At 39.2% G+C, this 14,035-nt stretch overlaps 1 protein-coding gene across 1 annotated transcript in view; it reads left to right on the forward strand.

Moving 5' to 3' along the window:
• The first annotated feature begins 3,757 nt into the window (after nt 1–3,757).
• myom2b (myomesin 2b) overlaps nt 3,758–14,035 on the forward strand; it is a 28,779-nt gene continuing 18,501 nt past the window's right edge. Inside the window, exons 1-15 of the mRNA XM_055036582.1 lie at nt 3,758–3,866; nt 6,355–6,455; nt 7,415–7,472; nt 7,667–7,821; nt 7,960–8,046; nt 10,098–10,186; nt 10,763–10,813; nt 10,968–11,132; nt 11,456–11,617; nt 11,865–12,006; nt 12,265–12,464; nt 12,862–12,915; nt 13,004–13,131; nt 13,410–13,593; nt 13,685–13,859. Coding sequence (XP_054892557.1) covers nt 6,376–6,455; nt 7,415–7,472; nt 7,667–7,821; nt 7,960–8,046; nt 10,098–10,186; nt 10,763–10,813; nt 10,968–11,132; nt 11,456–11,617; nt 11,865–12,006; nt 12,265–12,464; nt 12,862–12,915; nt 13,004–13,131; nt 13,410–13,593; nt 13,685–13,859 — 1,730 coding nt within the window. The 5' untranslated portion in view covers nt 3,758–3,866; nt 6,355–6,375. The remainder of the gene's footprint in view (nt 3,867–6,354; nt 6,456–7,414; nt 7,473–7,666; nt 7,822–7,959; nt 8,047–10,097; nt 10,187–10,762; nt 10,814–10,967; nt 11,133–11,455; nt 11,618–11,864; nt 12,007–12,264; nt 12,465–12,861; nt 12,916–13,003; nt 13,132–13,409; nt 13,594–13,684; nt 13,860–14,035) is intronic.

The raw sequence follows: 14,035 nt of genomic DNA on the forward strand, positions 1-14,035 counted from the left end.
GAGAGAGAATCATGACCCGAATGACAACCAGGCCTCCCCGGCGCCAATTACAAAGGCTGAGTGAAGTACCATCTGAAAGTCTCATTGAGAATGTGAATGCAGCATTGAGAACGATCCCTACCAACACCATAACAGAAACCAATGAGCTGATCTACAACTCAGCATCAGTGATCCTTGAGATACTTGGCTATAAGAGCAACCATGAGACCCAATACCCACCATGGAAAAGACGGTTAGAGGCTAAAATCAAGGTAACAAGGAGGGAAGTGAGCCAACTGTCAGAGCTCCACAAGGGTGCAATGAAAAGACCAGTACCCAGAAAGTACAGGCAGATGCCCATACCTGAAGCACTCGAGACTGCCAAACAGAGGCTCCAAGCCTTGTCCAGCCGCCTAAAGAGATACACAAGGGAGAATGAATCCAGAAGGATTAACCGGCTCTTCTCCACTCAACCAGCTAAGGTGTACTCTCAATGGCAGGGTAACAATAACAGAGCAGACCCACCAAGGCTGGAGACGGAACAATACTGGAAAGGCATATGGGAAAGGGAGGCGTCCCACAACAGCAATGCACAGTGGCTGATCTCTCTACGAGAGGACCACAGCAACCTCCCTGAGCAAGCCCCGGTAACCATCACTGTGACAGATGTCCAAGAAAGAGTCTCAGGTATGAAAAACTGGACAGCACCAGGGCCTGACATGATCCATGCCTACTGGCTAAAGAAACTCACTGCTCTCCATGAGCGAATGGCAGCCCAAATAAACCAGCTGCTACAAAGTGGGACTCACCCTGAATGGTTAACTGAAGGGCGGACAATCCTAATCCAGAAGGATCCATCAAAGGGTCCAGTCCCACCCAACTACCGACCAATAACCTGCCTCTCCACAACCTGGAAGCTCATGTCAGGCATCATAGCGGCCAAGATAAGCAAACACATGGATAAACACATGAGCACGGCACAGAAGGGTATCGGTGTAAATAGCAGAGGAGCCAAACACCAACTCCTCGTAGACCGCACAGTTGCCCGAGACTGCAAAACCCGACACACCAACCTGTGCATGGCTTGGATTGATTACAAGAAAGCCTATGACTCAATGCCGCATACTTGGATCATTGAATGCTTAGAGATGTATAACATCAACAGGACTCTGAGAGCCTTCATTGCAAACTCGATGAGGCTGTGGAAAACCACCCTTGAAGCCAACTGCAAACCACTTGCACAAGTGTCCATCAAATGTGGCATATACCAAGGAGATGCTCTGTCCCCGCTACTGTTCTGCATAGGCCTGAACCCCCTCAGCCAAGTTATCAACAAGACTGGCTACGGATACAGACTCAAAAATGGGGCCAATATCAGTCACCTACTCTACATGGATGACATCAAGCTGTACGCCAAGTGTGAGCGAGACATCGACTCACTGATCCACACCACCAGGATCTACAGCACTGACATTGGGATGTCATTCGGACTAGAGAAATGTGGTCGGCTGGTCACAAAGAGGGGGAAGGTCATCCACACAGAAGGGGTCTCACTCCCAGAAGGAACAATAGCAGACATAGAGGACAGTTACAAGTACCTAGGTATACCACAAGCAAATGGCAACCTCGATGAGGTCACAAGGAAAGGAGCCACAGCTAAATACCTCCAACGAATAAGGCAAGTCCTGAGAAGCCAGCTCAATGGCAAGAACAAAATCCGTGCGATAAACAGCTATGCCCTGCCAGTAATCAGATACCCTGCTGGAATAATTAGCTGGCCAAAGGAGGAGATAAAAGCCACAGATATTAAGACCAGAAAGCTACTAACAATGCATGGAGGGTTCCATCCCAAATCCAGCACCCTGAGACTGTACACGAGCCGCAAGGACGGAGGCAGAGGACTAGTGAGTGTGAGAACCACTGTCCAGGACGAAACAACTAAGATCCATAAATACATCAGGGACAAAGCCTCAACAGACAATGTGCTCAGTGAATGTCTCAGACAACAGGGAACGGAGGTTGAGGTGCCAGAGATACCATCATGGGAGGACAAACCCCTACATGGGATGTACCACCAGCAAATAACCCAAGTGGCTGATATCAGTAAATCCTACCAATGGCTGGAAAAAGCTGGACTCAAGGACAGCACAGAGGCCCTCATCCTGGCAGCCCAGGAACAGGCCCTAAACACCAGAGCAATAGAGGCCCAGATCTACACCAGACAAGACCCAAGGTGTAGGTTGTGCAAGGAGGCCCCTGAGACAGTCCAGCACATCACAGCAGGGTGCAAGATACTGGCAGGGAAAGCGTACATGGAGCGACATAACCAAGTGGCAGGCATAGTGTACAGAAACATCTGTGCAGAATATGGACTGGAAACCCCAAGATCAAAGTGGGAAACACCCCCAAAGGTGGTGGAGAACGCCAGAGCTAAGATCCTGTGGGACTTCCAGATCCAGACAGACAAAATGGTAATGGCGAACCAACCAGACATTGTCGTAGTGGATAAACATCAGAGGAAAGCCGTTGTGGTAGATGTAGCAATACCAAGTGATTGCAACATCAGGAAAAAGGAGCACGAGAAACTGGAGAAATACCAGGGCCTCAGGGAGGAACTGGAGAGGGCCTGGAAGGTGAAGACCACAGTGGTGCCTGTGGTCATCGGGGCCCTCGGGGCAGTAACCCCCAAACTGGAGCAATGGCTACAACAGATCCCAGGAACAACATCAGACATCTCAGTCCAGAAATGTGCAGTCCTTGGCACAGCCAAGATACTGCGCAGAACCCTCAAGCTCCCAGGCCTCTGGTAGAGGACCCGAGCTCAGAGGATAAGAACCACCCGCGGTGGGTGAGAAGGGAATTTTTATATATATATATATATATATATATATAATATATATATATATATATATATATATATATATATATATATATATATATATTGCAAACCCCTTTGCAAGTATGTTTAACTTTATGTAACACAACAGTTAAGTGTTTTATTTTTGCTGCCCTATATTTTAAATAGCAAAGATTAGATGTAATGGGTAAGACCATTTAAATTTGTAAAATAAAACCGAAAGTCCATCTGTATTTTGAGTTTCCTGTAATTTTTTATTTATTTATTTATTTATTTTTTACAGGAAAAGTCAATGCTTTGCTATAATTGTAAAACTCTGGCCTGCTATTAGCTATATTCTTTTCCTGTTGGGCACTCTTCCATTTGTCTACGTCATTCAGACATCACACACTCCTTCTAAAGCTGCCAAATGTTATCCCATGTTGTCCCCTCACATGATTTTGTTTCAGACGTGCAATCTGTTTAACAGCTCCTTCTCGATGTCAGGAATAGTCAGGTTGTAACTGTAGCGAGTTTTATAAATAGACCGTGACCAAAGATCAGCATGCGACGCAGCTTCTCAAGATGTTCTTTAATGCAGATGGAGAAAATTCTAAGTGCAAGAGCTTGATGCAGTGTGCCACGAGATCCAAAGATCCACATTAAAGAGATGTCAACTTAAATCTGAATAATATGAAAATGTTTTATATTAGTTTCCCATAAAATGGTGAAATTTTATGCTTTACCTAATAGAACTGTTATGCTTGGTAGCCCAACTTGAATCGCATTACATCTTGAAAAACATTATTGCAGAGATAAAAATTGATCATTTCTGCTAATCAAATAGCTTGCTGATTTTAGTGACTATGTCTCGAAGGATACTAGTTATATATAGGTAGTTCTCTCTCCTTATAAGGCTTCAGGGAGAGGCTGGTGGGGGGCGGCTGGAGTCGGGTGGTGGTTCTCTTGGCCTCTTACAGAACTTGGTTTAGGCTGACTCCCTGTGGATTCACGCTGATAACCGAAGTCGCTGAAAAGAAAATCTTAAGTGGTAAGAAAAACATTTTTAAACTATGCTTCACCTCTTACCTCTTCTGTATTGTTAGCTTTATAACCCATCTTCATTTCAAACCCATTAGCAGCAGGTGGGATCAGTGAGGTGGGACTAAAGAGAGCACAGCCAAAAGATGTTTCATGATCCTTTACTGCTGCTAATGATACTTCAGAGTGATGAATGAAAGAATACAGGTTTTATAAGTGGAATAAATGAGCAATGAAAGACACTCTGTCTTTCATTTATTGGACAGATGGTATATTTGGTCATCTGAGATGTACAGAATATCTTTGCATTTATTGCTGGTACCCATATTAGTTAGTTCAATAGATTTTGCAGAGGAATTACATCATGTTGCTTTGTATGGCTATGGCTGAGAGTACTGGAGGTTTACAGTTACAGATGGATTTTTTTTGGTTGTTACAGTATCGGCTGGACTTACAGAGGTGCAGAATTTCTGGAACAAGAGAGTATCTTGTAAAGAAAACTTAATTTTCATGCTTCCCTTATTGCTGCTTGCTGATTTTAGGCAAGCAGCAATAGAAATTGCTGCTTGACTAAAATCTGCTATGTAATGCAAACAGCTTTTGTTTGCAAAGAAGAAATTAGTCATGTTTACCTGGATTTTAGTGGTGCTGCTTAAAATTGCTGCTGGAAAGAATGGTCTAAATGTACTGCTGTGAATACATTTATTTTGAGCATTTGCTGAATCTCCCACTGTCACTAAATATTTTTACCAGTCGTGGTTCTGACCTTTTTGTCTGGAATTCAAAGAGCAAAACGTTAAGCATGTGTATAAATCCATTTTGACAGAAACAATTTTTTCAACCTGTGTTTAAAGCTACAGACAAACAGTTTGGGAATGATACGGTAACATTGTATGCTTCACTGGCAGATTTGAGGGATTAGCAGTAAGCTGAATTTGGGTTTATTGATATGAGAGATGACACTGAAGCTGCAAAGTGCATCCCAAAGGTATGGGAACAGGGTTATGGTGCAACACGTTTCATTCCTCATCAGCTTAAGGTTAAGGAACGGGGAAGGAATCGCTTCAAATTTCCTCTGAACTTCTCTCTGGTCAGTGAGGGGATGTGAACCAAGCATGAAGTGAACTGATGCTTCTGTTTTGATGGTTGTACTAAAATAAATGTTCTCAGAGAAATTGAAAAACAAGAACAATTTGTTTGGAAGGCTAGTATTGACTTATTTTACACGTCAATATAAACATTATTTTTCACATCACATGCATGATTTATAACGTATGACAATATTAATCTCTTTCCAACTTTCTGTTTCGTTAAATAGCTATTAGGACTCCAAACAGAAGAGTGAATTTAGTATCATTGGAAGAACTAAAATTAAAGCTATGTTTAATGAGAAAATTTGGCTTATCATGTTGTCTAACAGTGGTTGAAGGTCACGCCTTTTGTTTATGGTATCTACATGTGTGTCTTTTATTGCCTGTGTCTAGATTCTAGTGTCACTTATAACAGTAACCAAGAAGCTGATAGTGTTTCTGAGTGTGTGTGCTGGATTGTTTCAAAGTCCATGTGTTCAAATTCTTCAAAGGCTTTTCTATTTGTAGAAGGATAATAAATAATTTGGTATGTGTTTAAATGATAAGCTTTGCCGACACTGTGAACTGTTTGCTGTTCAGCTGTTGCTGGCTTGTTTTTTGTTTTGTTTTTTTTCCTTTCTGTAAGAAAGTGAAATTCTTCCTCATAATTGATAATTCCTTTGAAATTTTTGTTACAAAAAATAGTCATACAGCAAAACACATAGATGCAATTATTGTACAGGTGGAAAATCATAATTGTAGTCCCTGACAGGTTTCTCAATTTTGGGTTATTTCTATCAAATTCAGGCAAATACGACTTTAGAGAAAGCAACAACCAACCTACCTATATTTGAGTCATAAAACCCTTGTAACTGACTATTTTTTCAAATAAATTAGTAATTATTTGAAAAACATAAGTGGTCATATTGGATTATGCTGTCAGGCTTGTCATAAACTTACACATTTTCTTGAGGGACCATTTTGATTTCCAGTTTGATTTCTTGGTGTTTGAAAGTTTTGATTTCCAATAACATTCTGTGAAGTGCATCATTCAACCACCGCTCTTTGATTGGATGAGTATAGTCACTTCAACATGTTAAAGTCATTTATCCGGATGGTTTGAGGGCTCGACATGAATTACCATTGAAAAATACTGAAAAAGCAGTTAGTCAGTTGAATTTGGGGAAATTTCCTTTGAAAAAAATTATAATGACCCAAATAAAAAAAAATTCTAAGCATGCTCTCCCTATTTGTTTTTCTTGAATTTGTACTCCATGTAATAACACTTTTTATTGTCTGATATTATACAACCTGGTCAACTATCTTTGAAAGTTAGTAGCTGTATCTGTGAAGTGGTCACATCATGCTGAACCCCATTTGTTGTACTTTGTTTTGATCTCTCTCCACATTTCATTACTCACCTAACAGGTCAGCATCTACAGTACCACCATGTCAGCACGTCTGAAACGAATATATGACCACCAATACCACCACAAAGAGAGCCAATATGTGGTCAAAGAATACAGCAGGTACAGCTGACACATGCTAACAATCATGAACAGGTCTTAATATATCTATCCTGCTTTTTAATCTGAATGTTACTAGAACTAAAGCCGCTTCTCTTTGACTTTACTTGAACATAACGTTCTGATTCAGTTATATTTGATGTTATCTTGCTAAATATAATAACATGAACTTCAGATTGACAGCCGGCCTGTTGATTTGAGTTTCAGTAACTTTTTTCTGTTGAAAGTATAATTCTCAAATTTCTAAGTAACCAGTGACTTTAATAAAATATTTTTTGATGGAACTCCATTCCTCTTTATGCGCATATCGACCTAAGCTGTAGAACAAAGGTCAAATAAGGCAAAAATTGGCTACATTTCAAAATAGAAAGATAGAAAAAAAATTATTTTAACACATTATTTTTAAATTAAAATACATTATGACATCAGATTTTTACACCCTATTAACATAAACATAGAATTAACCGTCCATAAACCGCAAAACACACAACATTGTTGAAACAACACTGACAGAAAAACTGAGTTAGAAAGACGATTCAGGCATTAAATCAGTCAAATAATCAGTCACTAATTTTCTGAATCAAGTCTTCTGAGAAGATTGTCCAGAGGTAAATAGTTTATGTTTCAGACATGACTGTATTAGTGCAAAGGTTTGTAAACATCAGAATAATTTACCTGAAGCTGAAGAATCAATGCTTCTTTTTTGTTTTTTTTTTAAATAGAAGTACTCTGTATATTTAAAAGAAGTAGACGAATAATGGATTACTCTGCACTATGCAGACCCCTTTGAAGCTTTTAATATTTTTTGGTTTTGACTAATATTAATGCAAATAGACCTGTTGTGAATGTCTACAATGTCCAGTGTCCTGAAAAGAATCAATTGATTTTAAAAATAGTATTGTGATAAAATCAGTGTAATTTTAAATGTATGTTAGTAAAACTTATGTATTGTTTATGTTCAGCTCGAAGGCCTCTGAAGAAAGATATGAGTACAAAACACAGGCTCGCATTCAGGAAGTGGTAAGATTTACTGAAACAATTTCATTTCCCCTTAAACACAGAGTAAATTAGCTGATAAACAGCTTGACCTTTTATTAACACGCTGTGACTTTATAAATGTCAGTGCATCATAGTAAGGACACGGATACAATGAGAGCAAGACTCTGAGGTGTGTATTCCTCACCTGTGTATTCATAAGCATGTTTTCTGTTTAGGTAAAAACAAAGTTGGGAGAAAAATATGTGCGCGAAGAGCCTATGATCAGGGGACCGCAGTTCCTCGTCAGACTCAGATCCCATACTGTGTTTGAAAACACTCCGATCAAACTCTTCTGTACTGTTGAAGGCTTCCCCATGCCAGTTGTGAAATGGTAATTAATTAATATGTTTGTTTTAATCAATGTAATATCAAATCCATTTGAAAAACAGAGCAAAAACATATTTCAAGGTATTAATGAATAAACATGCACAGGCGTCACTGGAGCCAGATATTTTTTTCTCCACTGAAGGTATAAAGATGGTGTGATCCTGGACATATCCTCTGGAAAGTACCTGGTTGAAGCCAGAGGTGGAAGCCACTCTCTGTTGATCCCAAGGTATAGTAAGTTCAACAGAATAGTTGTCTGTCTATTTGGTCGTCATTTTTTTCTCTCCTGAAATTTTATTTTCCAAGGTTGTCCTGATGATTTTTATCATTGCCTTATGTCTTCGATGACTGCATAAGCTCATTTCATCTAAGTTTCAAAACATTTTTCTTCTGAACCTAATTTCCTGGAGCCTTGAAATCTACCACTATGTGAGAATGTAATCACCGCACTTGATAAATCATTAATGAACTAGGATTAACCGCATTTTATTTTCTGAGCGATGAGTTTAATTTAACAAGCTACATCCATACCTCATCCCTGCCACACAAATATATTCAAGAAATTACTTTTAACAGAACATGTTTAGCAGCATGAAGTTGACAATGAACATGCCAAAAAGCTTAAGCCCATGTAAATAAATCCAAGAGCAGATGAGAAAAAAAAAAATATTTATATATTGGCATCTATAAGAATGGAAAAGGTGACACAACAATTAAGGATTTGTATTTTAGCAAACCACAGTAAGAGCTATTATCCAAAGTGAAGAAAACACTGACCAGTGAACTGTCCCAGGCTTGCCAACTTACCAAGATTACTCCAAGAGCCCATTACAGATTCAACCACAGAACAAAGAAGGTCACAAAATGATCTAGAATAGTGTTTAAAGCGTTGCATGTCTCACTTGCCTAAGTTCGATTCAGTGTTCATGATCCAGCACAAAGAAAGGAATTGGACAGCATTCATCAATATTTCAAAGTCCATGCTGACCAAGAATAACACTAATGACCATTTAACATTGCCAAAGCACATCTTGACTTTTTGGAAAATAATTTGTAGACTGACAAGACAAGGTTTGGAAAAGGTTTGAGAAATCTAATGTCTGGTGAATAAATGAAAATATAAGGTTTTGGAGGGGCTCGTTCAAAGTTTGGGCCTAAACCTAGATGAGATGCTGTGGCATGGTCTTAAATAAGCCATTTATCCTAACACCAGTCCTCCAGTGCATCTGGATTAAAACAATTCTCCTTAGGGGAGAAACCAAAATTAATCCACAGTTGACCAAATGACTCATTGCTAGCAAGTGCAAACATTTAAAGGCAGTTGTTTATGCTAAAGATGGCATAACCAGTTATTAAGTTTAGGGAGCAATAACTTTTTCACACGCGACCTGGTAAAAAAGAGACATTTGAAACTTAATATGATCCCCTTTAAAGGGGTCTTCTGGCATTTTTCTTGGCACAGGTCTCTTCTGTTTTTTTTTCTTCAGCTCTTTATATATCCAATCTCTGTGACGTGTTTCTAGAAATGCAGCATTTCTCAGACTACATGGCCTTGAGCTTGCTGACTGGCATCATAATTTATTACTAAAATTCCTGCTCTAAACTCATTTACGAGCCTCAAACAGTTTGAGATTAGAGGTCGGAAACAGCTGAGTGTGTGGCTGCAGTGTGGCTGCAGACGGAGTGGAGCGTACCTCGCTCCAGGCTGGAAGCTCAGCTGTTCAACTGCTGACCTCAGTGCGATATGACACCACAGGATTCTTTAGGTCATTGCTCTCTGAATGGTTCCCATCACCCCTGATCATGATGGGATCCAATTAGACTGGCAGAAAGATTTTTTGGTAACACAGAAAATGATTTAAGAAAAAAAGTCAGTTGTTCTAAAAGCTGTGTAAGAGTGTACGAGTTTTAAAATATCCTAACTCATAAATTATGCACATCAGTTTGAAAGAAGAAGCAAAGTACCTGGCAATAAAAATGGAGGGCAGATAGTCATACCTGGGTTTCATACAGAGAAGTGATAGCTCCTGTGGAACGTATTCTGTAGTCAATAAAATTACACATTAATGCATCAATTGCAATTTTGGGATAGCTTTCAACACAAAAAAATGATTACTGGATGATTTCCATTCTCTATCTCATAAACCTTTCAGTGTCGATGCATTATGTTTGTGCAGTTTATTATGAAAGGATAACTTGCTGAACCCCCCGGAAGTTTATTATTAAGATCTCAAGGAGTATGTTGTTTTACCAACTGACTGCTTTCACTTTGTTTTATAGATGTACAACTGAAGATACAGCACAGTTCACTGCTGTAGCTGGTAACATCCATGGACAGGCTTCTAGCCAGGCATCAGTCATTGTCAAGCGTAAGTTCTGCAGGGTCAATGGATTTTGACCTGGACAATATGGAGCCACTTCTGGCATTACCATTCTTTTTAAAGATCGCCATTCCAGTAATAGTGTAGTGGTGCCACCACAGTGGGAGTTAATTCAGGGGATGTCTGTACTGGTTGCAAGAGGAAATTGGCCACACTGCCCTCTCACAAACAGTTTTACATGCAAGATATATTTTTTTGAATTGCAATTAAAACAAGAGAAGCTTTATTTATTTATTTATTTTATTTATGCAACTCATTTTTTTGGATAGTGCACCCCCTTTTAGACAGCAGTCACCACTGATCCTTACCATCACAGGAGATGTAAGGATGTATAAGCATAATAAAGCTCTTAAACGTTGTTGAGGTTCCTTGTTTTCACTGGACCCCATCTGGCCACTCTTTAAATACTTTCTGAAGGTACTCCTGTATTAATGTGTGTTTTGTTCCCCTTACTGAGCAAGAGGATAATTTAACTTGCTTTAACCCCCTTGCTCAGTGTTTTTGTCTTCCATCTAAAATTCCAGAGATGTTACTCATAATAGTTTTTATTTGTATTTTTTGCAGGTTATAAGGACGAGGATGGATCCAGTCCATACGCATGGTTGCCTTTTACTGGTAGGTATTTTAAGCTTAGGTTTTGTCTAATTGTTTTCACCATAAACCAACTTTTTACAACAATAATGCTATATTTAAAGAACAACTTTCACACTAAGCCTCTTCTCTTTCTTTGTCTCATTATACTCATTATCCTGTTTTTCCTTTCTCCCAGCTGCTATGCTTCCCAAAATCCATTACACTAAAATCAACATAACTTTTGAGGAGAAGTTTGGCCCAGTGTTTGCCACTGAGGGAGAATCAGCCACTCTCTCTGCCCGCATGAGCCTGAACCCTAACCTGGCCAACCTACAGCCTGAGGCACAGTGGTATAGAGATGGTAATTCTCACAATGCAGTGTTTTATGAGAAATTATGGACTGTATTTGGTGTTAATATGTCCTGATATAAGCTAGTCTCCATGCAGCGTCATGTATTGTAGTGGGAAATCAGAAAATTTCACAGACAACATTTATTGCACATTATTTAGAGTAAATGTAACTATCTCCAGTTAATTAAAACCTGATAAATAATATGTGTGTATAGATTGTTATAGTAATAACAGATTACCTTTTTACATAAAAATCCCTTTATTAAAATTGAGTACATTGGACAGATTGTTGTGAGGATGATGGATTAACTTGTGAATGGCTCCTCCGTTTAGACACTCGTCTGTTTGACTCCAAATGGGTAAAGATCGAAACAGGAAGAGGATACACCACCCTGACTCTTCCAAACCTCTTTAAAGATGATGAAGGCCTTTACACGCTTCGGATGGTCACCAAGGGAGGCATCGCAGAGCATAGCGCTTTTGTCTCTGTCGCTGGTAGGATGGTTGATCATTAAATGAATTATCAAGATATTTTAAATACATAATCAGTGATTCTGAGGGTATTTGATTACATGACCAGTAGTAGAAATACGAATGCCGCATATGCAATATGTAGTACTGCTCAACTTAATGGATTTTTTCAAAAAGCAAATAATGCTACATACAAAAGTGTGTTAAAATTTATGACTTTTCAACACACCTTGTCTTAACAAAGACCTTCTTGCTGTTCTTGCCTATTTAGATGGTCCACCCCCTGTTCCCAGTGCACCTGGGGCTCCAATGGACATCAAAATCCATGATGCCAACAGAGATTATGTCATTGTTTCTTGGAAGCCTCCAAATACCACTACAGAGGGTCCAATCATTGGATACTTTGTGGACAAGTAGGAGTTTTAGTTTGCATGGTTTAAGCATGTAACTGCTGAATGACAAACTGATCACTGTGGTCACATTTGTTTGATTAATGCCATGTTTGTGGGGTTTTTATATACCTTTTAAATAATTTCTTTTCATCTTGACCTTGCATTTTCAGAATATAGTAAGTAGAAGTCTAAAAACGGCCAACCACTAAAGGCTAAATTACTCAAGTCAATTCAACTCTTTTCAATCTCCCCTCTTTTATTTCTTTTTCAAAATCTCAGATGTGAGGTTGGCACAGAAAACTGGACCCAGTGCAACGATCACCCCATCAAGATCTGTAAATACCCGGTGTCTGGGCTGTTTGAGGGACACTCTTACTACTTCAGAGTTCGAGCTGTAAACTCCCGTGGAATCAGTAAACCCTCCCGCATGTCTGATCCCATCGCTGCTCTGGACCCCACTGAGTTTGAAAGGCTTCATGGTGGGTGTGTCTGCAGAGAAAATGTCACCCAGTCACTGCGTTGCTTTGAAGACGCCAAAAATTAGATTTTTGGTGTTTTTGATAAGACTAGATGAAAAACTTGTTTACTGAGCTTCATCTGTTCTAAGTTTAGTCACTAAGTCTTTTGCAATATAAATATTGAATGTATTATTTATAATCAAAAAAGAGAAAAATTAACCTAGTAATCTGAATCCTCGTTTCATTGGAATTACTATTTAATTTGTATTTCTGTGATAAGCCGCGTAAATTTTTTTTTTTCTTTAGCCGCTTGAAAGCTATGTCACTAATTTGCCAGATTTACTTAGATTATTTCTGAAAGTACATGAGGAAGCATCTATTAATCTCAAACTGATATCTATCTCTACATGCCTTTCAGCCAAGAAGCTTGGAGGAAAATTGGAGATTGTGTCTTACCATGATGAAGAGGAAGGTGAAAGTTCATTCAAATTGTGCATACCCTTTACTTTTTTTATATTTGGCCTAGTATTTACACACTTATTTGTTTGTATTTTTTGAAGCTGAGGGACAGCCTCCAGGTGCTCCATCTGGAGTTTATGCTTCTGAAACGGATAGGACATATGTAGTTTTGAGCTGGAAAGCCCCAGCATATTTTGGCAAGGCCCCCATGTGGTACTACATTGAAAAGGTAACACTAAACGTCATACTGTGAACAGTTACTTTGGTACAACTCATTTGAAAAAGAGTTTTTTGCACATGTACTGACCTATCAAGTTAGGCAAACAGTTCGGTGAATCTGGCTGAATTATTTGTGTCGGGAATAATTAGCTCTAAAAAAGTGGAAGAATTATATAGTGACAAAGAGGACAGTTTGCAATAATTATAAAGAAAAGAAAATCTACATTTCTTTTGGTGATAAACTTCTATTTCATTTTCTGGAAACTTTTACATTTTGGGTCTTCACAGGCCATGGCCAACACTGAAGCCTGGCAGCGTGTTAATACTAAGGTTCCTATTCGATCTCCACGTTATGCTGTCTTTGACCTGGCAGAGGGAAAAGAATATAAGTTCAGAGTGTTGTCTGCCAACATCTATGGAACCAGCGAGCCGTCTAAACCGACAAGTCTCATTGAGACTTTGCAGCTTAAAGGTTTTTCTCAGCCTTTTCCATTTACTAATTATATGTATTTAGTTTTCATGATTTCTTCTGGCTTTTACTTTGTTTTGTTGTTGTTTATAAGGTGTCCCGTCGGCTCCTGGTCAGGTGATTGCTACAAGGGAAACAGATACCTCTGTGCTCATCCAATGGGCTCCTCCAAAGGAACCCAACAATCTGATTGGCTATTATATTGACCAGTGTGTGAAGGGGTCCAAAGACTGGACTTCAGCCAATCACAAACCTCATAGGAACACCAAGTAAGTTTCCAACTAACTGCTGTGTTGCAGTTATAAGTGATTATAAATGTACCACAGTTGTGAGTGTATGAAGGCCTTGTGTGGAGTGGCAGTCTGTTGTGGCTGTGCTCCGCTGCTTGCACATTTATATCTGGAACAGGTCCTAAAAGTGTAAAGATGTTAAAAAGTAAATAGAT

Source organism: Poeciliopsis prolifica, unplaced genomic scaffold (assembly GCF_027474105.1).
Source record: "Poeciliopsis prolifica strain line A6 unplaced genomic scaffold, Auburn_PproV2 SCAFFOLD011, whole genome shotgun sequence".
Classification (NCBI taxonomy): Eukaryota; Metazoa; Chordata; class Actinopteri; order Cyprinodontiformes; family Poeciliidae; genus Poeciliopsis; species Poeciliopsis prolifica.